The sequence below is a fragment of the Drosophila erecta genome, unplaced genomic scaffold (genome assembly GCF_003286155.1).
Source record: "Drosophila erecta strain 14021-0224.00,06,07 unplaced genomic scaffold, DereRS2 tig00000126-arrow-pilon, whole genome shotgun sequence".
NCBI lineage: Eukaryota > Metazoa > Arthropoda > Insecta > Diptera > Drosophilidae > Drosophila > Drosophila erecta.
The window spans coordinates 9,197,625-9,220,864 of NW_020825209.1; the positions used below are offsets into that span (position 1 = coordinate 9,197,625).

At 48.1% G+C, this 23,240-nt stretch overlaps 8 protein-coding genes across 10 annotated transcripts; 3 read left to right on the top strand and 5 right to left on the bottom strand.

Annotated features, from left to right (window-relative positions):
• Positions 1 to 181: 181 nt before the first annotated feature.
• On the bottom strand, positions 182 to 4,150 carry LOC6550822 (arginine/serine-rich coiled-coil protein 2). Of its 2 annotated transcripts, XM_026982065.1 has the most exons (4): positions 3,949 to 4,150; positions 3,353 to 3,652; positions 1,542 to 1,685; positions 182 to 1,472 (listed from the first exon to the last, which is right to left on the bottom strand). In XM_026982065.1, the coding sequence occupies exons 1-4, from the start codon at positions 4,009 to 4,011 to the stop codon at positions 342 to 344; spliced, it is 1,638 nt and encodes a 545-aa protein (XP_026837866.1). In that variant the 5' UTR covers positions 4,012 to 4,150; the 3' UTR covers positions 182 to 341. The 2 variants fall into 2 exon arrangements, with proteins under 2 accessions (XP_026837866.1, XP_026837867.1); XM_026982066.1 differs by lacking the exons at positions 182 to 1,472; positions 1,542 to 1,685 and having other exon boundaries at positions 3,446 to 3,669; positions 3,949 to 4,138.
• A 5,374-nt stretch (positions 4,151 to 9,524) lies between these two features.
• Positions 9,525 to 12,316, top strand: LOC6550824 (sprT-like domain-containing protein Spartan). Its single transcript, XM_001978046.3, has 4 exons — positions 9,525 to 9,761; positions 9,822 to 9,941; positions 10,021 to 10,377; positions 10,530 to 12,316. Exons 1-4 carry the CDS (start codon positions 9,663 to 9,665, stop codon positions 12,210 to 12,212), a joined length of 2,259 nt encoding a protein of 752 aa, XP_001978082.1. The 5' UTR covers positions 9,525 to 9,662; the 3' UTR covers positions 12,213 to 12,316.
• On the bottom strand, positions 12,258 to 12,957 carry LOC6550825 (UDP-N-acetylglucosamine transferase subunit ALG14 homolog). Its single transcript, XM_001978047.3, has one exon. It carries the CDS (start codon positions 12,873 to 12,875, stop codon positions 12,300 to 12,302), a length of 576 nt encoding a protein of 191 aa, XP_001978083.1. The 5' UTR covers positions 12,876 to 12,957; the 3' UTR covers positions 12,258 to 12,299.
• A 682-nt stretch (positions 12,958 to 13,639) lies between these two features.
• Positions 13,640 to 17,509, top strand: LOC6550826 (gamma-tubulin complex component 5). The gene is made up of 7 exons (XM_001978048.3): positions 13,640 to 13,812; positions 13,877 to 13,997; positions 14,053 to 14,511; positions 14,583 to 15,164; positions 15,219 to 15,718; positions 15,783 to 17,293; positions 17,353 to 17,509. Exons 2-7 carry the CDS (start codon positions 13,890 to 13,892, stop codon positions 17,394 to 17,396), a joined length of 3,204 nt encoding a protein of 1,067 aa, XP_001978084.1. The 5' UTR covers positions 13,640 to 13,812; positions 13,877 to 13,889; the 3' UTR covers positions 17,397 to 17,509.
• Positions 17,477 to 17,888, bottom strand: LOC6550827. Its single transcript, XM_001978049.3, has one exon. The coding sequence runs from the start codon at positions 17,875 to 17,877 to the stop codon at positions 17,512 to 17,514; it is 366 nt and encodes a 121-aa protein (XP_001978085.1). The 5' UTR covers positions 17,878 to 17,888; the 3' UTR covers positions 17,477 to 17,511.
• On the top strand, positions 17,861 to 19,695 carry LOC6550828 (transmembrane protein 17B). The gene is made up of 3 exons (XM_001978050.3): positions 17,861 to 17,878; positions 18,105 to 18,527; positions 18,598 to 19,695. Exons 2-3 carry the CDS (start codon positions 18,411 to 18,413, stop codon positions 19,030 to 19,032), a joined length of 552 nt encoding a protein of 183 aa, XP_001978086.1. The 5' UTR covers positions 17,861 to 17,878; positions 18,105 to 18,410; the 3' UTR covers positions 19,033 to 19,695.
• On the bottom strand, positions 19,046 to 20,659 carry LOC6550829 (glycolipid transfer protein 1). Of its 2 annotated transcripts, XM_026981742.1 has the most exons (5): positions 20,364 to 20,659; positions 19,920 to 20,125; positions 19,797 to 19,852; positions 19,401 to 19,658; positions 19,046 to 19,322 (listed from the first exon to the last, which is right to left on the bottom strand). In XM_026981742.1, exons 1-5 carry the CDS (start codon positions 20,420 to 20,422, stop codon positions 19,155 to 19,157), a joined length of 747 nt encoding a protein of 248 aa, XP_026837543.1. In that variant the 5' UTR covers positions 20,423 to 20,659; the 3' UTR covers positions 19,046 to 19,154. The 2 variants fall into 2 exon arrangements, with proteins under 2 accessions (XP_026837543.1, XP_001978087.3); XM_001978051.3 differs by having other exon boundaries at positions 19,920 to 20,431.
• Positions 20,090 to 23,179, bottom strand: LOC6550797. The gene is made up of 2 exons (XM_001978052.3): positions 21,474 to 23,179; positions 20,090 to 20,125 (listed from the first exon to the last, which is right to left on the bottom strand). Exon 1 carries the CDS (start codon positions 23,037 to 23,039, stop codon positions 21,498 to 21,500), a length of 1,542 nt encoding a protein of 513 aa, XP_001978088.1. The 5' UTR covers positions 23,040 to 23,179; the 3' UTR covers positions 20,090 to 20,125; positions 21,474 to 21,497.
• Between the last annotated feature and the right edge of the window lie 61 nt (positions 23,180 to 23,240).

Below are 23,240 nucleotides of genomic sequence, written 5' to 3' on the forward strand. Positions count from 1 at the left end.
TACAAATAGAGCCGCTAGACCTTGTAGTTAAAGTTGGATGCTCTTAAGAAACTTAGAAATAGTGCTTTAACTGTTCATTTTTCATATTGTTTGACCAACCGAGGGTATACTTTTTATCTTTTTATTTATTTTATTTACGCTTTTTTTATCTAACGTAAATCCAAAAAAAATGCCACGTCACTTCATTAATTCGATTGCAACGTTTATTTGAAATCAAAAAAACATTTACTCAACACAAACAAGAAGTTGTTGAGGAGAAACATATTGACATGACTAATGAGTTGAGTGGCATGGTATTTACAGCCTGGCTGGGAGCCGGTCCGCCTTCGTTCCGGTCCCCTCTAGAAAGTACGTGGCTGAGAGCCGAAACCGAGCCCCACGCCGCGCATGGTGTGGGTGGCGGCTCGCGCCATCTCGTACTGCTGTTCCATGTTGGAGAACATGCGCTGGCGCTGCTGCACGTCCGTGGGCACTTTCGTTCCGCCCGCGGCTGCCGATGGCGCAGCTCCTACTGCGCCACCTCCGTCGCCTGCTGCACTCCCATTAGTGGATTCTGCTTGGCCGCCGCAGCTGCCACTAGCATCGCCATCGCTGGAGCCTGCGTTTTTGATGCCCATCAGACGCATAAACTTTGAGGCCACCTTGCCGTCCGAGTCCTGGGAGAAGTGCGCGTTGCCCCACTTGTTTGCCGAGTCCTCGCTTTTCTTAGAGCCCCACAGTAGCTTGCGCTTCTGCTGCTGCTCCGCATAGCGATTAGCATTGATGATGCCCGGATTATAGTAACTGGGCAGCTGGATGGGTTCTGCGACAGGTGCTGCTACGGCTGGTGTGCTCAGCTCCAGGGACATTAGCGAGGGTATCTTGGGTGCAAAGTTTGGCGTCGGCAGGAGACCACCGCCGCCTCCGCCAGATGAACCGGCTGCCATGGCTGCGGCTGCTGCATTGACAGCTGCCAGAGCGGCCGCTGCAACCGTCGCCGCTGCTGATGCGTTAGTTGCCGTTGATCCTGCTCCTCCTCCTGATTTTCCGAGCAGCAGATGAGCTCCGGCCACAGCTCCACCACGAAGTGTTGTGGCTGGTTCTTCCTTCGGAGATCTGGAGCGGCTGCTGGAGTCGCGTTCGCGATATTTGCGTGACTGCTGTGACTGATGGCGACGACGAGCGGGCGGCGTGCCTGTGGGTGTACGAGAGTGGGACCGAGAGTCCCGGGGACGACGACTGCGGTCATCATAGGAGCGACGAACTGATGCTGCATTGACCGCTGCAGCGGGGCCTGACGAGGAGGACGACGAGTTGTTATGATGATGATGACGTTCCTTGCTACTGTGGTGGCGGCTGCTCTTTTCCGCACGCCTACGGTCGCGATCCTTGTCGCGATCTCGCTCCCTCTCGCGGTCGCGGTCACGATCCCGCTCCCTTTCGCGCTCCCTGTGGCTGTTGCCGTCTTTGGTACGATGGTGGCGATGGTCGCCCTGTAAAAAGCCCAGATTACATAAGTTCGGCTATGCTGAGTTGCTCAGTTGATTGGCCTTCTGCCTTACCTTGCTGTGATCCTTGTCACGTCCTTTGTCGCTGCGCTTCTCCCGCTCCCGCTCGCGCTCGCGATCCTTGTCTCTGTCACGTTCGCGGTCGCGTTCCCTGTCCTTGTCCCGCTCCTGGCGGTGGCGACTGCTGGTCTGCGGCTCCTGGAACGGGATAAAGTAACCCATTGAGGAGAATTACATTACAGCGAATCGATCTACGAATCTGCGCTGGCGACTAAGGATCTAGGTCTAGATGCTAGATGCTAGGATGCTGGGGGGGACTGAAAGAGGATGTGGGCTGTGGGCCACCAGCTGGGGCCCGAGGTCCTTCCGGGGTGTCCTAGATTGCTTATAGAGTTGTTAGGTTCTATTTGATCACTTTTTGTATACTCACTTTCGTGCGCCTTGATCTCTCTCTCTCTCTCTTTCTCTCTCTCACTTTTTCTCTTTCGCATTATCTCTCTCTCGCTTTCGCGCTTTCACCAGTGAGTGAGTGGGTGGGTTGGTGGGTGTGTGTGTGCGTGTGTGCGTGCGGACGGGCATGTGTGTGGTGAGTGTGTTTTATTTGTTCTTATCTTTTTCGGTGGCTCACACACACCCACCAACACAGCCACAAAGTCGCACACACGACTACACACAGTGGTGGTCATTACAAATGTGATCGATTGTCGCATTATCGAAGTAGCTATTGGTTATCGAGCGATCACTACGATCGGGCTATCGTCAATTATCGTAGGTCAGGTTTGTTTTCATTTTTTGTTTTTGATTGGTTTGTTTAGAAAATGGTATTTCATTTTGTTTCGGTTTGGTTTGGTTTCGTTAACGTAACAACAACAACAATGATAATAAAATGGTAGAGTTTAGTCATTTAAATATTGATGGGCATATAATGTTTGTAAACTTAACTAAGCTGGCCGAACTACAACAACAAAGTGTGTATTCGCAAGCGGACGAAACAGAAATTACTTTCTTTCAATTTTCGTTATCAGTTTTGGCTCATAACAAGCTGGTGTGTCTAAATTTACACAATTTCTCTTTGGTTGGGAAGGGTTGGAGCGCATGCAGTCGATCGTATAGATCAATATATATATGGTATATCGACATTGACTATTTCAGTTGAACACATCAGCTGATAAGATAATAGCACAGGGAAATGGCTGAATTGATTTGATTTTCATATCTGAACTACTAACCAACTTTTTTTTACCATGAATTTGTTAGGTTTTGCGATGAAGTAGTGTCATGCAGTAGTTTTATACGAATTGTCCTACTGCCATGGTATATGTACATGCCTATGAATGAATTTTTTACTCCTCAGGCAATTGCCCAACGCATTTTGAGCTGTAGAAGAAAGAAGGAATTGAAAACTAGGCTGCATTATTGATTTGATGCAGTGTCCTATTATTTAGCACAAGTACTTTTCTTTCATTACTTTTTCTCTATTTATTTGAACCCAAGTGCATTGGCCAATTTATAGAACTGGCATTTAAAACGTAAAATAACACTGGTTTTTATTTCGAAAATTTAAAAATTTTTGGCTTTGATATGATTGAAATCTAGAAATCGGACGATTGACTTGAAGCGGACTGTGCTGTTATTCTACCCGCCACTGTCACTGCTTCTAGCAGCGCAGTCGGCGTTGGCGTCGCCCTTTGCGGCAGCAAAAGGCAATGACATATGGAAGATCCGCATTCGCATTCGCATCTGCATTCGCATCCGCTCCAACCCAAATACACACATATGTATATATGTATGGAGTAAGTAGTACAATAGCATATGGTATATATAAGGAGAGTAAATATCGATTTGGTGCAACGGCAATTCTTTACCTCATCAATGTGGCCTCTGCTGCTGCTCCTCTGACTCTGCTGCGACGTCAGCAGCGGCGGAGTGTGATGGCGTCGCTTCGTCTTCTCTCTCTCCCGCTCTCTGTCTCTTTCCTTTTCGCGCGGACTGTTGCTGCTTCCATCTCTGTCGCGCTCTCGGTCTCTTTCTCTGCCGGCGTCGACGTAGCCGTCGCTGCCGCCATAGTTATTATTGTTATTGTTGTTCTTCTGCTTTAGTAAGTTAGCAGTTGTTGTTGTTTTTGTGGATTTAGCATGCGGCGAATGCTGCAGTTGTTGTGGTGCCTAGGGGAATTTTGCAACTATTAAGAAACAGCAAATTCGCATTATTTTACTAAAGCACTAGGATACTTGAACTAAATTAGAGGATTAGTGGTTTGATTTTAGCACGTTTTTTGTCTTTTTTTATTGATGGGGATCAGTTATCTTCATTTCACGCATTCGCACACACACACGTACGCATATACGCAAGGGCAAAATGAGGAAGAAAAAAATTACGGAAGATGTGTGTGTACACAAAATGCGCTCTGACGATTCTTTTTTTTCAGCTGCTTCCGGCGCTGCAGCGTAGGCATATTTACCCGTATCTGAAAGCCAGCATCCTCCTGGTCGTCCTCACTACTGTAATTTACCAGGGCCTCCATGCTTTATGGCCAAAAATATGGTTTTAGCACCCGAGTGCGTCCAAAAAATAAGTAATCAATTGCTAGAGCAGAAACTAGTGGTGGAAGTAAGTACAGAGATGATAAGTATGACCAGACGCTTTTAATATATATCGATTTCATTTCCCTGCTATCCATTGATAAATAACGGTAAATTAAAAAACCAAAAAATATTGAAAAACTAAATTCTTATAGTGGCAATACAATTTTAATACACTTGAAACAAGTGTTTTTTCTGGGGCAATATCATCTTATATTTGGTTTATTCTAAAAATATTCATAGATATATACATGAAAATGTCAGCGGAAGATTTAAAATGATTTAAATGATTAATTAATTAATAATCAACTTATTCTTCCTTCTGTGCGATTCGTAAAATTTTTAAAATCCGAATAGGTTAAAAATTGGAAATTAGTATATATTTTAATAAAGGGGTTACTATCATTAGTTCTATGCAATGTTATTTTGTAAATAAATTAATAAATAATATTCCTGAATATGTAAAGTAAGGGATTCATTAATATCTATCACAAATTTGTTATCACGAAATTGATTCCAAAGAAAGCTTTTGACACGCAACTTCGAAATGTAGTTTAGAAATACTATGTATACAAATTAGTAAATTAACGACTTCTACACTACTTCAAGTTAGGGATATTAGTACATGTTAAAAATTAGTTGTTTTATTTGGTGTTAATATGAAATGTTTAGTAAAAATTTTTTTTTTTGGTAACAGATATGTTTTTAGGAGTACAAATAAATAGGCTCTTATATCTAAGGCATAAGCAGATGTTTTTAACTTTCTGCTCTAGATTGTCCTATTCCTCTGTGATTTTCGATTATTAAGTCCTGCACTTTTTGAAGGCCCGGGAAGCGGTGGAAAGTTGGTTATATTTAAGGCGAGATCGTCGAGTTTTTTGAGATCATCTTTCGGTCCATCCGATCCTCTAGCACCAAAACTCAAAAGGGTTATTGTTGAGCTCCTGCCAAATTTGACCAATATGCCGGCGTTCTGTTGTACAAATCAAGTGGATATAATGTTAAATATTATGTAAGGCTTGAAACAGGGCAAGCAAATGGTAATTACTACTTATCTAAGTACATATTTAAAAAATTAAAAACCAGCTTTCTACTGAGCACATAAAATGCAAAATCTGTGGGAAATGCAAAGAATACTTTGGGATACTAAAAGCTGGCAAAACTAAAAGTAAAAAAAAGCCAATAAAATATTACCAAATTAAATTTAGAAAGCTTAAGATAGAAAGTTATGGCTGTCCTTACTTGTACCCTTTTCACCAGGACTTGCCTTGCCTCCACCAGCCTCTTCCTGTCCACTAAATCCTCCTGGATGTGGTCCTTTCTCTGCAGCTCTTGAGTAACGCATGGTCTGCTGGGGTCGGAAATGCATATAAACTTAGCAAAGCAATAAACAAGTAAGTTCATTAATTTATCTTCACCTGGTTGTCCTGTTGCTCCGGGCGCCTTGGATGCGACCAGGGCAGTTTTCCCGCCCACTGTTGGACAGGCGATGAATAGTACGGCTGCTGGGGCTGATGTGGCTGATAGGACTGATGTGGCTGCTGATAGGGCTGAACTGGCTGCTGATAAGGTTGCTGAAGCTTATCCAATAGCGCGGGGCAGCCCTTAGACTCCTCCTGGAAGTACCTGCCAATGTCCATCTCAAAGAACGCCTCGCCATGGATGGCGTACATCTGCGCAGCGTAGATCTCGTTCGGCGACAGGTTGGCCAGGAAGAGGTCCATCTTGGCAAAGGAGTTCACGTAGTTAAAAATATCCCACCAGTTCTCATATAGATACTCGATTTCACTTGCAGAAAGCGGCTGACTAACGGGATGCCAGCAACCAAGCTGCATGGGATAGCCGTTCGGTAGCCAGCATCCCGGCACGGACATATTGACCATGTTCGAGGGCATTGAAGAAGTAGAATTTTGCTGGGGAAACGTATTGGTTCTCATATATCTTGGCTTTCTGTGCATAAAGTTGCGACGATTGGAGAACGGTTTCTTGAGCTGATGGCGGTCCACACTCCAAATGGTCTTGTTTGGCGGAAGCTTGCGATCGTACCTATAGTTCTCCCAGACATACTTGGTGGCCTCCACCATGAACACTATCTGCTCCACCTGGTAGCGGTATATGCGTTCCATATAGGTCCTGCGTTTTATGCCCATCAGCATCTCGTAGCCAATGGGCTTTAGCGTTTGGTTAGCAAACGTATCCTCATCATCGGAATGGTAGTCATTTTTTAAGAACTTCAGACCCAACGGGTTGCGTCGCTTGTTAGCGTAAGCCCACCCACGGAACTGCATCAGTGCTCTGACATTCTCTGTGCGTGGCTTCACCACATCCCTGGGCATCTCGTAATACTCTGGAAAATCGAGATACCCATCCTCAAGATCGATGGGCATCGTCAACGGCGGAGTGATTGTGACCGTGTACGCCGGGTATTCGCTTGGGGGCGAATCAGAGAAGGGGTCCGTCTCATCCGTTGGCTTCATAGGCTCCACTGGCTTCATTGGCGGTGTCTGCTCATTGGTCTTCTGCGATTTGCCAGAGTTTGGATTGTCTTGCTTGAATAGCGTATTGGTTCTCATATATCTTGGCTTTCTTTGCATAAAGTTGCGACGATTGGAGAACGGTTTCTTGAGCTGATGACGCTCCACACTCCAAATGGTCTTGTTTGGCGGAAGCTTGCGATCGTACCTATAGTTCTCCCAGACATACTTGGTGGCCTCCACCATGAACACTATCTGCTCCACCTTGTAGCGGTATATGCGTTCCATATAGGTCCTGCGTTTTATGCCCATCAGCATCTCGTAGCCAATGGGCTTTAGCGTTTGGTTAGCAAACGTATCCTCATCATCGGAATGGTAGTCATTTTTTAAGAACTTCAGACCCAACGGGTTCCGTCGCTTGTTAGCGTAAGCCCACCCACGGAACTGCATCAGTGCTCTGACATTCTCTGTGCGCGGCTTCACCACATCCCTGGGCATCTCGTAATACTCTGGAAAATCGAGATACCCATCCTCAAGATCGATGGGCATCGTCAACGGCGGAGTGATTGTGACCGTGTACGCCGGGTATTCGCTTGGGGGCGAATCAGAGAAGGGGTCCGTCTCATCCGTTGGCTTCATAGGCTCCATTGGCTCCACTGGCTCCATTGGCGGTGACTGCTCATTGGTCTTCTGCGATTTGCCAGAGTTTGGATTGTCTTGCTTAAATAGCTGCTCATCGATGAAGCTGCCCAAGGTGATGTTGTGCGCGTTTTGGTAGTGGTACATCGAAATAGGTGTATAGCTCCTTTCCAGATCCTTGAAGTAGTAGCTATTTCCGCTTCCGATTCCACTTCCTCTGCTGCCGACGTGTCCAGTCAGCGTATTTCCGCTTTCGAAGCTACTGTTGTAGCTCCCACTTCTTTGCAAGTTGGCAAACCGATAATCTGCGCAGAAAATTAGTTAACATATCTGTACAAATGCAGATATGCATATGTAATATATATAAAGATAGTTGATATCCCAACTTCCTCATGAAGTTTGCAACACAATGACTTTTATCGAAAAGGGCCAGAAATAGGAACAATATTTCGAGAGGTAAAATATACATACATATACATATACAAATACATATGCATATACATATACTTATACATATGTACATATAAGAAAAGAGCGGTCTTCCCGCAAATTCGCCACCTTTAAGTTCTTACAAATTTCTTGTGTTTTGCATTTTATTGTTGGACATTGCGAAAGCGGTGAAGAATAAATACAAAAAAAGGTTCTCAAGGGTTCCGAAATTCACACACATTCTAAGAAAAGAGGAGTTCTTGCGCAACCACCTTTCCAACACTTATCACAAGCACTTTACCATCAAGTTTAAAACGGCTATACATATGTATATGCTTGTTTATCGCCCAGGGATCGTATTTAAGAATTGCACATCCAATCTCCTCGAGGGAAAAATCGGAGTAGTTTGCACGGTGTGTGTGTTGATTCCATATGACATTTTCTCGTCTCGCTTTCTCGCATTCTTCGCTTTACCAACACCAATGCAGCGAATGGAGCGAGATGGCTGGAGAGGAAGAGAGAAGGACGCCATTCTGAAAGTTCGCCATTTTCGAAAGGAATGTGAGCGTGAGCTTGTTGTTCTTGCATTTTCTCGCGAAGATTGGAGAAACAATATCGCCTATGCCGGTAACCGGAGCACGTCTTTCACTACACTTTCGGTCTGGATTTGTTTGGCAAGCACAAGTCCATGGTCAGCAAATCGAAGTTTATATTACTAAATGGCCAATTTGTTTATGTTTGTTTACATGCATATGTACACCGCGGCGTTTGTTTATGACGCCACCAGAAGAGTAGATAATGCATATGTAAATGACTGACTACTGGACTACAACTACTGGCTTACCGGTACCCGTCGGAAAAAATAGTTTCGAATTGTTTGGATTATGCTTTGTGGTGGCAATCTGAGGCGAGAAATTTGAAGTTAGCGCAAATAATGGGTCGGCGTATTACCGCCATGATGGTAATCCCAATGGCTTACATTGCGTGCCGGGTTCCTCTGGCCGCTCTTAGCTTTTTTCAAATTCCTGGGCGCTTTAGTCTGCTGCGCATGCTCCTTGCTTTGCCACAAAATCAGTGGCCCAGGATTGGGCTGGTCGTAGCTGCCCTGTCGCTTCTTCTGTCGCTTGCTAACGAACTTCATTTTCTTCATGCTCCAACTTTTGTCGCCCAGAACGGCACTTCTGGTTTTGACGATTTTCCGGAAACGGATGCCGGTCCAGTTACCAAAGGTAAAATGTCCTCGAGGGATGGACCGTTAAATGGCAGTGCAGCATCGATACGTAGGACATCACGATATCGATGGCTTCAGTTCGCTGGACTTAGGGATCGCTTCCTTCTCCCCTCCCTAAAGACGCGATACATTTGAATAAGTAATTAATAAAGTAGGTAATTCATATTGACTTTGGTAAGCAATATTGACTCGAAAGGCTTCTGTTTCTGCTTAAAAAAAAACAGCGAATAGATCAGTTGCAGGATTTTTTTGGGCATGCGTAGTTTATGCGCTAAGTTTAACTCCGAGAATTTGGAAAGCTGTTTAAAAAGGGCGCTGCAACTAGAGATGGACTTAAGCGACACTGGGCACTGTGTATTTCTTATTTGAAACAATGATTAAGTCGTTTCGCGTAATATTTAAATTTCGTTCATTTTGCCCACAAGTGAATACGATTTCTTAGTTAAATTATGCGACGATGGGTACTTGTTGATGTAAAGCCAATTGCTATAGCACAAATGCATAAAAATGTCGTATTATTTTACCGGAAAGTTTTTATATATATGTAATTATCACTGTCTCTCAATTTCAAATGCAACATGTTCGTATTTTCTTAAATAGAGAATGCGAGCTTTGCCCGATAGCTTCTTAAATACCCGATAATCGTTTGCGAACTTATCGATACTCGATTCCCTGCACCAATCACGAGCATATCTCCTTTACCCAAAGGCTGGCCACACTGCACAGAAGCGCGAAATCTTTTTCGAAGAATTTTTGTGTTCTTTCAACTTGCGATACAAATTCTGGCCCAGGATTGGCCAGCGGCAACGCGGCGACCATCATGTCCGAATCAGACTATTTGTTTGCCCTGAAGCTGCAAAACCAGCTGAACGCTGAGGCAGAGCGCAGCAACGCATTTGCAAGTGCGGATACCAGCAATGTACGTAGTGGGAAATGGTAATTTGGTCAATAAAAAACCTGGGTGATCTCCTCTCTGCAGGACACAGACTTACAGCTGGCACGCAGGATTCAGGCCCTCTTGGATGAGGGCGAGAAGGACGGAGACAGCGATCTAGACACTAGTCTCCGTTTCGTCTACCCTTCAAATCAGCCAAAATCAGTGAGTTTGCCATGAAAATCCGAGGATTTCATTCAACCAAGGGCCTTGTTATAATCTAATCACCTTACATCTCAAACAGGCAGCAATGGCTAACAATAAAAGCCCAAACAATAAAGCCTCTGCTCCAAAGAAACAGCCAGTGCGCGCCATTCAGGCCAGCCATGATGACTTTCTCAACCAGACGATGAATCTGGTGCATCCGCAGTGGGAGCTGGTTGATCCCACTCCAGACATCTTCTCCATGTTTATACGCTTCGACGAGAAGTTCTTCCAGCAGCGCCTTGGCGCCGTCGCTCTCGAGTGGAGCAAGAAGATGTACTCGTGCGCTGGAATCTGCTACCAGCGAGGCAATCGCTTCGTCAAGGAGGTGACCATTCGGCTCAGTGAGCCGCTGCTAAAGCTGCGTCCGCGCAAGGATCTCGTGGAGACGCTTTTGGTGAGGTTTATTGCACTGTGCATGTATATTACGCAGTAAGCTAGGCTTGAGATGCAAATTAAGAAGAGGGGACTTCATTTGCATATCAAGCCTAGAGAATAGCATATGTACATAGATATTTTGTATTACATTATACCTATTTGTTGACTTAGCACGAAATGATCCACGCTTACTGCTTTGTGCTCAACATCCGCGAGGGCAACGGTGGTCATGGACCCAACTTCAAGCGCATTATGGAGACGATCAACAAGGTGGCGGGCACCAACATTACCGTTTACCACTCTTTTCACGACGAGGTGGCCGCCTACCGCACCCACATCTGGCGCTGCACGGGCATTTGCCAGCAGCGCACACCCTTTCTGGGCTATGTGAAGCGAACTAGCAACCGAGCGCCCGGTCCGAACGATCAATGGTGGGAGAAGCACCAGCGCGAATGTGGCGGCACCTTTATGAAGGTGGGAGAACCATCGAAACCTTCCAAACCGGAGCCCAAAACCAGGGCTAAGAAGTCCACTCCGGCGGTGGCCGCGCCCAAGGATGATATACGCAACTGGCTTGGACAGCCGGCAGCCAAGAAAGCGGCCACTGGCACAGCTTTACTGGGCAACTTGGCGAAGGCGGTGCCACCGACTTCATATCCCGGACTCTCATCCGATCCATTTGCCATGCCCAAGACACCAACTGCTGCCACAAGACCCAGTGGTGCAAATATCATAAGCTTCGGCGATCTCAACAAAAGTGGCGGAGGCAGCGAAATGACCAAATCAGGTTCGAAAGCCACCACTGATATGAACGGTCAGGGCTACAGTCTTGGTGGCTCTAGCGCTGTAGAAATCATTGATATTAGTGGCCCTAATGCGCCCAATACTGCTACACTTCGTCAAATTCGACTCGATCGTTTTAGTGGATCTGCTTCCGACAAACCGCAGAATAATTCTAAAACAGATATTTCCAAAAAGAGGCGTCGTGTTTCCAGTGACGGCGAGATAATCACCTGGGAGTCCTACGATGATGATGTGATGGTCAGGGATGTCCATGTGCCCGTCATAATCGTGACGGACAGCGATAGCGATGAAGAGGAGCAGGAGAAGAATAAATTTAAGATGCCAGCTGGTAGAAACACCATGAGCAGTCAGGAGCGCACTCAGAACATCAAGCGCGAGGTAATGGAGGATGAATTGACCTTTTGCGAGGACGATATTCTCTTAATTGATGATGAATATGACGATGAGGAGGCGGCCGCAAATGACAGTTTTACAGCTGCCACGGAACTAGCTGATCAATCTATTATTGACGATCTTTTTGGAGAGGACACCCTGCTGAAGGAGTTTCAGCGTGAAAATGACGTGCACCCCACAGGATCAAAGTACGCCAAAAATGTGGACAACGACATCGTATCTTGTCCCATTTGCTTTGAAAAGATGAAGCGCACGCAGTTGGCCAATCATTTCGAGGGCTGTACCATTACAGTGCGCGTGGAACCGCCATCGTTTAAACCGAAAAACAGCCGACCAAGTGCCTCTGTTACCTCCAAGGGCACCAGTTCCTCCTCCTCGAGACCTTCCACATCACGCGGCGCCAAGTCAAAATCAACGTCATCAAAGCAAATTCTTCGCAACTCCGGATACACAGAAGAGGAGATCGCCGAGCTCAACCTAAGCTCCTCCAGCGACTCGACCACTTTGCTGTCCAGCGAGGACGAGCTTACTCCGCGTCAGCGTCGCCAGCGGAATCTCTACAAGCAGACCGTTGGCTGTCCCCGATGTGGCCTGGAGTTTGAGGGCCACCAGCTGAAGGAGCATCGATCTCTCTGTCAGGAACGGAAGAAGCGCTAGAACGACACTTTATTCAAGCACAGATCTAATCTAACCATAAATTAATTAAGTTTTTCAGAATTCGTTTTATTTGTTATTAAAAAACTGTTAAATGATGCGCCCAAAATATCGCACGTTCTTCTTACCCACATAGCGCGTGGCCAACGCTGGCCAGTGGACCACAAAGAGATCCGCCAGCGGCAGGAGCAGGCGTCCGCTAAGCGAGAGCGTCTCCACGCGGCAAAAGCTCTCCACGAACACTATCCTGGAGTGGGAGGGCAGGCGTCCGAAGAGGCGCCACAAGTAGGCGGCGTAGCAGAAAGGCACACAGGTGCCGGGTCCATTGCAGAGGATCAGCTGGGGGCGATCCCGCCAGACCATATAGCAGCTCCACAGAAGTGCCCACAGGCTGGTGAAGATGCTGGTGAGCCAGGATTGGCCCACGTTGCGGCTGCGTGGTACCTTCACGAATTCCGCCTTCTGAGATGCCTGCGGCAGCGCCTGCCTGAACTGGCGCTCGGAGGTGGAGTCACTGCTAGCCAGGATCAGTCTAATTGGCTGGTACTTCTTCGTCTGCTCGATGTCTGCCTGCTGCAGCAGCGCCTGGGTCAGCCGGCACATTTCCGCCGTGTGGCCGCCGGAGCCCAGTATTACGTAGGTGGGCTGAGGCGTACTGTTCTTCATGTTGTCCTCCACATAAATCCCATTTAAATAACAACAAAATGGAATGTTTACATTTCAAGTCGATTTCAATTTATCGATTAATTGAACTAGCTTCTGAATCAGTGATACGAATAAACATAAACATGTATACGAATAAACATAAAAAATAAGTGCTACTAAATTAATCTCGAGCTGTAAGTAATTAAATAATAATCTATTATTTTGTCATAATTATATTTGTGAGTGAAATAGTGAGGTCTTTACAGTGAGTAGTAAAAATTGTCTTAAGTAAAGCCTGAAGAATGTTTAACTTACTGTCGGAACACATAGTTATTGGGGCTTTTAATATTTGCTTAGGAAACATATTTTCGTGTAGCCCTTCTTGTAATTCCCAACTGGTTCTAGCGAGGACTGTAAGGCATGTCTTCAAATTTAGAGTCACACCGGTCGAGCAGTGAGTGTGGTGTATGTGTAGTGTATGTACCGGTGTATGTATGTATGGATACATATGAATGTATACATATGTATGTATGTGTGTATGTATACATATGTATGTATGTGTGTATGTGTACATATGTATGTATGTATGTATGTATGTATACATATGTATGTATGTATGTATGTATACATATGTATGTATGTATGTATATATGTATGTATATATATGTATGTATGTAGTGTATGTGTTACTTACACAAAGTAGTAAAAATTGTCTTAATTAAAGCCTGAAGAATCTTTAACTTACTGTCGGAACACATAGTTATTGCCGCTTTTAATATTTTACCTTTTTTAAGTTTTTCTATCCGGAAATCTGTCCTTTAGAATTTCCTTTGTTAGAATTTTTAAAATTTAATTGGTATAATTCCACATCACATCCAATCACAAATATTGGCATCACTGATCTGAATTATCCACTTAGTTTTATCGTTATCGATAACGACGCCGATAATGATCCGATGTACTGTTTATTTTGTTGCCATTTCTGAGGGCGCCATTTATAGAATTCATTTCTTTATTATCAGAAAACGGAGCTAAATGGCCACTTCCGCGCAGAAGGGTAAGCGAGGAAAGACCGGGAAGCAGATAAACTCCGCTATAACCGCGAACGTGCGACATCTGGTCAGGAACTTGTCGGAACCGGGGGTAAGTTTAAAAACAGATGTTATTCCTATTCCAATTTAATACATTTATACTGCAGACCAGCCAGGAGAAGTTGCACAAGATGGAGGATACGGTATCAAAGATACTCACTAAGGAACACTGGGCATGGGTCCGCACAGACACGGAGGTGAAACGCAGCTTGGACGATCTGGCCGACCGTTTCCGGGTGGAAGGCATGGCTTCTTTTGGAGATACCATCAAGGAGCTGGCCAACAAGTACCTGGCCATGCAACAAATTCAACAGCATTCCGATGGATGGTCAATGCTGGAATTCCTTCTCCTCATAGCCCATAAGCCGGTGCAAAACATCCGGCGCAACCGGGTGTTCATGGAAGAGCACCGTCTGTGCATGATCGACAGCATGGAGGCGAGTGAGCGCCAGGCAGAGGTAGAACTGGAGGCCGCCATGCATCCAGACGAGGAGGTGGACTGGGCAGCGTTGCTGTCCGAGGATTTCCTGGATCCACCAGAGTATGACAGCTCGGACAGCTTAAGTGTAAGCATCTGGAGAACACCACTGCTAGTTTCATTTGCAGCGTAATAATACCCTTACCTTTTTCCCAAAAGGATTGGTCGGAGGAGTCGGACTGCGACTCGACATCTACTTTGAAACCCGATGAGATGGCCATGGCTTATCAGCAGGCCATAAAGGTGGCAGACCCAAATGGGAGGGAAAACAACAGCTACTTGCCGTCCATGCCGGTGCAGCGCGTCATCCGGATAACGCCATCAACGGTTCTGAGCCTCAACAACTATAAGAGCAATCATCTGAGACGGAGCAAGCTGATTCAGTTGCCGCCGCCCCAACCGCCCCGAACAACCACCCCATATTGGCAAAGTGAGAGGAACACGGACCTGCTCTCGCGTACAATCCACTCCCTCTGGTGGCGCCCTGATGTCCATTTGAACGCCCTGCCCGCCAGTACAAATCCACTGGACAACTTTGCCGTGAGCTACGTACAGTATTTGAACCACAACGCCCGAGGCTTGTTGGCCCTGCCACTGCCCAAAACCACCACGGAGTCCTGTCTGCTAAGGGAGATCCTCCTAATGTTCGTGCGTCCATCAAGCTGTTGTTTCTTTATATTCAACAAGGATACGCGTCGCATTACTGTGCGCGATAATGTCAGTATCTGCACAGTGACTGCGGTAAGAATTCGAAATGTTAATGTAACTCTATCTTCAGTCCTTATCTGCTTATAGTGCACGCTGCAAAAGTTTCTGCTTTATAATGTGGTGCCTGCGCTGGAGGACATGCTGGAAGTGCAACGCATCATCGACACTCATACGTTGCATTTCGATGGCATAAAGACAACGATTACCTTGGAATGCTTTGCATACGGCCTGCGGGATCTTGTCCAGCCTATTTGTCAGCTCCTAGTCGCTTACGAGGACCGTGTCATTGAGGATCCCGCGACAAATACGCTGATCAACTTTACGGTTGAGTTCAGGGAACACTTTTCCCAGCTGCGCTTGCTGCGACTGCTGGTCGAGGAGGCCATCCTGGATAAGGGTCCTCCGCACCTACGCAGCGCCTACTTGCTATGCAGACTTTATAAGCAGACCCTGCCGCAGGTGCCGCACCAGAAGATGGCCATTGCCTTGCTGCTTGTTTCACTAAAGCGATACTGTATCATCATCGACGGCTGGTGGCGCAGTGCCAAGCTGGAGGATCGCCTAAACGAGTTCATCGTGGAGCTATGGTACGTCAAAAGGGTGCTCACTACTGGGGCCAGCTGAAGTCATCATTTTATTTTGTTCTTAAAGTGTCGAGGAGGACTCACAGCAACGTGGCTACGTGCGCAAACGCAGTGTGAATTGTGAGGAAGGTGTGGAAGTCGTGGAGATCTTCAATAAGCTGCAATCCTGCCCTCTTTACCAGATACTGCTGGAGCATGCTCTGGAGTCTGGAGAAACACAAGATCTGCTGTCCAGTGTAAATAAGTTGGGCGAGATGCTGACCACCCACAATGAAAGCCAAACGCCGTCACTGTACGATGAGCTGGTCGCCCAGGTTTTTACCCAGATTGAGGCTTACTGTGGTAGCATCCCCACGGATGAGAAAGACGAACCGGAGCCGGAGGAGGACCCAGAGCAGGCACACGACGATCTGATTGCGAGCAATGTGCAGGGCATTAGGAACCTTGATCTCTTTGCCATATTTACCCAGCCGGTGCAGCAACGACGTTTAGAGCGACAACGCGAACGGCTGAGAAAGAAGCCCATTGAATTGGTCAACATTTTGAAGCGTTTGGAGCGCGCCACTTGTCTGCAGCTGAAGTCTGAGCTGCCGGTGGCGCTGCGCGTAGTTCTGCAAAGGAGACAGTGCCTGGCGAACGAGTACGCAATGCGAGCGTACTGCAAAGAGCTGCATCTGGCTGAGAACTTGCGTTTCGTGCGGCACACGATGATGCTGGAGGCGTACATACTCGTGCCCTACTACGCCGCACTCTTCGCGCGCATTGAGAGGAACGATAACTGGACACAGAGTTCAGTACTTACTTCTACGCTCCGCGAAGTGCTGTATCCATATTACCAGCGATTGGCTCACACCATTCATGTCAACGTTATATCCCAGATAAACTCAAATTCAATTAAGGTCTATGAGGCCCTGGAGGCTATTGAACTTTCCTACGAGATGCCAGTAGCCAAGCAGCGCATCCTCACAACCAAGCACATACAAGACTACAATTTGGTGTGGCGCCTGATGCTGAAGATGAAGTGGGCCCTCTGGAAGCTGGAGACTCTGCAGATTCTGGGCCCCGACAAGGCAGATCCATATGCACCTCTTGATTTGCTCGGCCTGACCATCCGTCGCCTGCAGATTGTGCGCTTCTGGCTGATTTTCCTCATGAACAACCTGCACACGCACGTTATGGAGGCTGTGGGTCAGCAGCTCGAGCTCAGGATTGGCAAGTGCAAGAACATCCGCGAGTTGAGGAGCATGCACGACGAGCACTTGTCGTGGCTGAAGACACATTGCATGCTAACCGACGATTTCAAGTCATTTCGCGTCGCCCTCGAGCAGCTCTTTCATCTGGTCTTCGTGCTGGACATGGAGTGGAACACCTGCGCCAGCTACATGGGCGTCAACGATGCCCTTTGCTTGGACTTCACCCTTTCGGATGACGGCATTGACGACGGCAATGCGGAACGCCGTAGCTTTGAGTACCTGGCGCTCAATCAGGTGGTGGAGATTGAGATAACGTACATACGGTGCCACCAAACCCTGGCCGACATCCTCAACACGCTGGTGTACCAGAACGATCACAGATTCCGTAAGTGTTTGTTGGTCCCGACATCGGTTACATGTACTTACATTTCCTTTGTCTTGCAGTGTCTGCCTTGCGGGAGACCATCAGCTCCAGTTTGCCCCATTAGAACTGAATCTCCACAAAGGATCTTGTTGCGCATTACCAGTGCCATTACCAAAAGTCCCAACCAAACATTCCCATACCAGCTGAATTAAAAGCAGTTTATTTTTGTTGATGAAACCTCACTCGAACTCCTCATCGCTGTCAGCGAAGGGCTCCACGATCGGTAGCGGTGGCAGGGTGGTCACCTCGTGCAGCGTTGGCCGCCGGATGTACGGCTGGCAGATGGACTCGCATAGGCGGGCGGTGGGAAAAACTTTGCGGAATGGGTAGCACTGCCCGTTGACGTGCTCACAGCGCCGGTAGCCGGACTTCCGATTGAACACGTACAGCTGGGCGCATGGCGAGCAGTTGGTCTGGCCTTTCAGGCGCGTATGCAGGCACTGGAAGCTGCGATCGCTGGAGCTGATGCCCTGGGACACGTGCCGTATGGCAATGGCTACGACGACGACCACCAGGCTGCACCAACGCACTCCTTGCTGCCGCATGGTCAGTTGGTCTCTGTAGCCTTGTCGAATTTATTCGTTTAGTTTCGCCCGTTTAGCTGGTTTCTCATGCTTGTCTTGGCACTAATGTGTTCCGCCCTCCTAAATCTTGCAATTGCACTTGAACATTTGCTCCAACAAGTCCAATGGTGTTGGTGGTCATTGTGAAATTTATTGACAAGTTCCCATTTCAATGTTTTTTAAATATGTATGTCAAACATGTTTTGCAGACAGAAAAGAAAGTTGGGCCAGGCGCTCGATAACTATTTAAACCAAAGGACTGTGCGCCAGGACCTCTTCGAGTGCGCGAGCAGGCAGCTTAGGTCCCGCAACCCGCAGGAGTCGCAGCAGCCAGAGCTGAATTGTGCTTTCCAGCTGGTTACGTTACCCTGGCAACCAGCAAGAAGTACAACAAACGACGGTGCTGGAAGTTCCAGCTACTTGGAGATCCATTCCCACAATCCAAACTTACAAACCAAACTGCAGTACTGGGACATACTCACCCTGATCCTTCACGTGCATACGGAGTGCTTAAAATGGCGTACTCAGTGACGCCACATCGGGCCAACCTGGTGCTGCAGATGCTGCTGCAGGCCAATACCTATGTGTCCATGGTGTGGGCCATGAGCTACATGATCCACATGCTCATACGCGTGAGTCTGCCTTTGAGATTCCCCCCTTGGCGATGTGCTGTCATGACCAGCCTCCGTTTGTCCCCTGCAGCTGAATCACTTGTGGAACCTGGAGGGCCTGTCCATGCTCGTGGCCTACGTCTTGGCGGTCTCCGCTGAATCGGTGCGCCTGTACGCCGGCTACTCTGTGAACCTGTGCTCTGGCGCCACTGCCATGTGGCTGCTGCTCACAGTGACACCCTGCATTCTGCTGCCCGCCATGGTCTTTCTTCGCCTCTCAGCTGCCGGCCGCAGCTTATGGCTACGCATCATCACGAACGCCGTGTTCGCGCTGATAGTTCTCGAGGTGATTGTGTCCCTGGTGCACTTTGTCATCTGCAAGCCGGGCGGTAAGATGTCACTGCCACTGGAAGTGGAGGAGCCGCCTGAGGAGGAGGAGGAGGAGGAGCAGCAGTCCGCCAGTGCGGGAACGCCCACGGGCAATGAGCAAAAGCGCCGCGTGCGACGCTCCCCGGAATCGAAATGATGAGCCGAACAGCTGGTTTATAAGTGAGGCTCTGAGGTTTACTTGGACATTGGCATAAATAATAAAGTAGGATAAGCTATTTAAGCTAAGCTAGGCTAGGGGAACGATGCGATCATCGCCGATCACACCTTCCGTGCATCGTCCAAATTGTGCGCCTTCAGCAGGGCATCGATCGAGTCCAGATGGGCGCGCATCCGCGGCAGAAAGCTGGTCAGCACCTCGATGTTCTCCGCCTGGGCGTCTCCCTGACCCAGCAGCTGGCTGCGCGTGGGCACCCAGCTGTAGATGATCTGCAAGCGAGCAAACAATTTTGCAATTAGCCGAATGAAGGCATCGAAATGGAATGGATTGGTCGGTGAAGCACCCACCTTGATTGTGCTCTGGACGATGAAGCCGTGGTAGGGCTTCAGGGTGCGCTCGTAGGCGTCCTGCAGGTGTTGCTTCAGTGCCTCCTTGGCCTGGGCATCGTTGTAGATGTTCTCGAAGAAGGTGCAGATGAGCTGGAGGCCGCGCTTCAGCCAGAGCAACGCATTGGCCGCAAAGTCGTCCACGTTCACATTCAGCACAATCAGATCCTCCAGATACTGGTACTTGACCACATCTGCTCCGTAGGCTTTCGTCAGTTTCTGAAATGGCAATAAACGGCAATGAAAATGAGTTCAACTGCAGCATTTTGGCATGTGGTTGGTTCAGGGAAACCAACAGCTACATCTCGTACAATTCCGACCGCGATCTCCGAAAGCTTGGCGCCCCGGTGAACTTACGTTTATGTTTCCGTTCATGTCGCTGATCACGGGTGTGAATAGTTTGCCGAAGCTCTCTGCAAAATGGAAAACAGATAGCAGTGAGTGAATTGATTGGAGCCAGTTTGGGTGCGTTGTTATCACCTATGACGGTTACTATCTCTTTGGAGGCGGTAAGGAAGGCCTGTGTCTCCAGCTTATCAGTGGAATCGCCGATGGCCGGAAATCCCCGCAGCACCTTGAACTGAATGCGCGCCGATCCCTCGCTGGCTGTCATCATGTGCTCCTTTTTTGCTCCGCTCCGCTCGGTTCCGTCTCCAAAGCGCTTCCAACGCCGACTGATCGGTAATCTGCAAGCGAAGTTCACCAGCTGCTCAGTTTCGTGCACCAATATCGGCTGTTTATCTAATCGAACGGAGCGGAATACAAATATTCCCCTACATTCGTGCGACACTTGAAATCGCCACCGAACGGCCTCCTCCGCTTCTCCTCCGCTGCTGCGATAATGGAAAATGGGCTGAGCAAGTGCCGCGCGAGTACGTTCCATTCGGGGGAACGGGTTACGAGAGGGCCAGAGCTTTAACCCACCTCACAGCTGGCGTCTTGCATCTTAGAGAGCCGCTGAGCGACAGAGCGCTCCACTTCATCCGCTCAATCCGATCCCAGCTGGCGCAGCACGAAAACCTGATTTCAGCGCAGCTTTGCTGTGCACCATGGGCTAAAACGCACTTTTGCGGCTCAAACTTAATCGACTTCAAATGACATTTAAAAAATTATAGGTTTTGTGTTTTTAGTGTTGATTTGTTGATAGGCGTGGAGATTGAAATTGCGGTGTTACGTAATAGAGATTCAAATCGCCTAAAGAACGGATTTTGGGCAAACTTCTTTAGTTGGAAAATGAAAAGTGAAAGCATATTTAGAATTCATTAAATCAAACTAAATTGTTAAACACAAGTTAAAAAACAAGGGTCAAAAGCAGTTTTAAACTGCAGTTTTCGTATTCAAACAACTAATGAAGAAAACAATGAGACGAACATTTAACTATCACGCACTTTCGAATAATATCGATCCACTGATAACGCTTATCAATCAATTTATGGCATTCCCATGCTAATCTGGTGTATTTTCAGTTTTTTGATTTCGACGGCACTGCTGCGAAAGTCAGATAGTTTGATATTGTGGAACCAACCAGGGTGAACGTCACCAGGAACTTGGCAAACGAACGAAAGTGACTCACCGATGATTTCGGTTTTATCAGGCAATTCGCTTGCGTGGCGGGGGTTCTTTCCACGGACTGTTTATTAACTTAATGGATTGCTACCTAATTTAGCTGGGTTCAAACGGAACGATATCTTAAGTTCTCATTATTCGTGGGGAATATTTTTAAGAACTTCTTATATCAAGTGCGATCACACAGCGCAGATGTGTCTGTCTATATAAATGTTTTTAGTGTGTAATATATTTTAAAAATTAATTTAGATAAGTTTTGTATTCGCGTTTGGAATAATACTTTGAACTATATGTATATCATAGCATAAAGTTCCCTTTTTCACATATTTTCATATTTATACATTTCAAACCTCATTTTTTGAGAAACTCCAGATTTGCATTTAAATATGAAATATAAATATGAAATGAAACGATTGGCAATGGGTCATCCAGTTATTCCAATAAAATCCAAGGAGAATGGCGACTCACCTAGTGCTCCTGCTCCTAGCAGTCCTAGGAGTCGCAGGACAGCCGCTTGGTATCGCCACTGGTGGTCAGCACGAAAACGTAGTGGGTGCACTGCTCCGCGAGGAGATGCCACAGGGAAGCGGGCAGCTGGAAGCGGTGCACGGAAGCCCCCTCGAACTCCTCGTAGTGGGCCACCAAGCTGTTCTGGTTGCAGCGCAGCTCGACCAGCCGGATGGGCCTGCTGGAGCAGATCTCCCGGGTGTCGTGGTTCAGTTGGATATCGGCCGCTTCAAAGTCTTCGGCAGCTGTCTGTTCCAGTTCCAAATTCAGCCAGCGATGGTGGGCCAGGATCACGGCACAATTGCGCGCAAAATAGAAGCTATCGTTGCGCTTCTGATTGTGATAGTTGTCCAGCAGTTGGCAGCCGGGCTGCAGTTTCAGTTTGGTGAGGCGGGCACGGTTGCCTGCGGCGCCACTGGCGACGGAGGAGGAGGATGATCCGCCCTCGGATAAGTTTGTATTGCCACCTGCGTCCTTTCTGGCGTCCACAATTCGTTGCGGCAAATGCTCCGTGGGCTTGTCCACGGTCAACACACGATTCAGGTAGTCGAAGCCCTGGCCCATCACACCCTCGCTGGTGTGGCCCAGATCGAAGCAGTGACCCAGTTCGTGGCACACGGCGCCCAAGGTGCTGGCATACACGCCACCGTACGTCCTCCGGTAGTTGCTCTCGTCCGGCAGGCGGGCGATGTCCACCCGCTCCGCGCTGCGCACACAGTCGCCGATTTCCGCGAAGCTCGTGGGCCAGGCGTAGAAGTGGGCACTGCCGAAGAGCGCCAATCCGCCGCCACCGAGAGCAGCGTGTCCCTTGAGATGCCGCCGGATGCTGGCGTACGAGAAGTCACCGCTGGCCACCACCGCGTCGCCGTCGTAGTGCGTGCAACTCACAAAGGCGACGAACTTGAGGAGCAACTGGTGTCCCCACTGCGGGCAGGCGATGATCTCGCCGGCGAAATGCTGCCACAGCTCGTCCTCGCTCCTCTCCAGCGCCTGTTTTCGTGTCAATTGGCTACGGAAGGCGCAGCACTTGCCGTTGAGCGTGAAGGTGCGGTTGGGAAAGCCCGCCGCGTGCAGTTTGTGGGCGTAAATGGACTGCACCAGGCGCAGATTAAGATCTATGAGGGAGTGCACCTCGTGCTGTTGCGCCAGCGGCTTCTCCTCGTCCTGGCAGAGCAGGTAGAGCGGCTGCACCCGGTAGGAGCTGCGCCGGGGCCTGTAACTGAAGCTGATCGTACGGGTGGCCGTGCAGGTTCGCAGCTCCAGGAGACAGGCGCTCTGTTCCTCGCTATTCGTTTGTTCCAAGTCGAATAACAGCTTGAACTCGCCGCCGGCCGATAGCTGAGTCAGCTGCTCCTGGGACTGGTGCTGGGGCAGATCGAGGATCGCCTTCAGTTGACGCGCCGTGGAACACTTGGGCACCAGGCGTCCCTTGACCAACAGCAGGCTGTGCTCCAGGCGCTCCGACTCCAGCGGCTGCTCAACCTCGATGCTGTGCAAGCGCTTGCAGCCGGCGGTGCCGCTGCTCATTGCCAAATTCTGGCCAGGATTTCCGGTTCCGTTTTTCTGCTCAAATCAACATTCAGACTCTGAAATCCAATTGGAAAAGCCGAACAGAAGCACAGCGCTGCCGGACCGGTAAAATAAAATACGAAAGCGGACCAAAGCTCGTTGCTGCAAGTGACCAACCGACAATGTAATCGATAGTTGAGGCAATCGAACTGTTGTTCT

Bases quoted from the DNA above. Each gene is read 5' to 3' on its own strand.
- LOC6550797 (XM_001978052.3), bottom strand. From the start codon at position 23,039: ATGAGCAGCGGCACCGCCGGCTGCAAGCGCTTGCACAGCATCGAGGTT.
- LOC6550826 (XM_001978048.3), top strand. From the start codon at position 13,890: ATGGCCACTTCCGCGCAGAAGGGTAAGCGAGGAAAGACCGGGAAGCAG. The intron at 13,998-14,052 runs GTAAGTTTAAAA...TTTATACTGCAG, and splicing joins GGAACTTGTCGGAACCGGGG to ACCAGCCAGGAGAAGTTGCA. The intron at 15,165-15,218 runs GTAAGAATTCGA...ATCTGCTTATAG, and splicing joins GTATCTGCACAGTGACTGCG to TGCACGCTGCAAAAGTTTCT.
- LOC6550829 (XM_001978051.3), bottom strand. From the start codon at position 20,322: ATGGAACGTACTCGCGCGGCACTTGCTCAGCCCATTTTCCATTATCGC. The intron at 19,659-19,796 runs GTAAGTTCACCG...TTGCCATTTCAG, and splicing joins ACATGAACGGAAACATAAAC to AAACTGACGAAAGCCTACGG. The intron at 19,323-19,400 runs GTGGGTGCTTCA...GCTCGCTTGCAG, and splicing joins TCGTCCAGAGCACAATCAAG to ATCATCTACAGCTGGGTGCC.
- LOC6550828 (XM_001978050.3), top strand. From the start codon at position 18,411: ATGGCGTACTCAGTGACGCCACATCGGGCCAACCTGGTGCTGCAGATG. The intron at 18,528-18,597 runs GTGAGTCTGCCT...TGTCCCCTGCAG, and splicing joins TGATCCACATGCTCATACGC to CTGAATCACTTGTGGAACCT.
- LOC6550825 (XM_001978047.3), bottom strand. From the start codon at position 12,875: ATGAAGAACAGTACGCCTCAGCCCACCTACGTAATACTGGGCTCCGGC.
- LOC6550824 (XM_001978046.3), top strand. From the start codon at position 9,663: ATGTCCGAATCAGACTATTTGTTTGCCCTGAAGCTGCAAAACCAGCTG. The intron at 9,942-10,020 runs GTGAGTTTGCCA...CATCTCAAACAG, and splicing joins CTTCAAATCAGCCAAAATCA to GCAGCAATGGCTAACAATAA. The intron at 10,378-10,529 runs GTGAGGTTTATT...TTGTTGACTTAG, and splicing joins ATCTCGTGGAGACGCTTTTG to CACGAAATGATCCACGCTTA.
- LOC6550827 (XM_001978049.3), bottom strand. From the start codon at position 17,877: ATGCGGCAGCAAGGAGTGCGTTGGTGCAGCCTGGTGGTCGTCGTCGTA.
- LOC6550822 (XM_026982065.1), bottom strand. From the start codon at position 4,011: ATGGAGGCCCTGGTAAATTACAGTAGTGAGGACGACCAGGAGGATGCT. The intron at 1,686-3,352 runs GTAAAGAATTGC...ATCCCGTTCCAG, and splicing joins GCAGAGGCCACATTGATGAG to GAGCCGCAGACCAGCAGTCG. The intron at 1,473-1,541 runs GTAAGGCAGAAG...GGCTTTTTACAG, and splicing joins GTGACAAGGATCACAGCAAG to GGCGACCATCGCCACCATCG.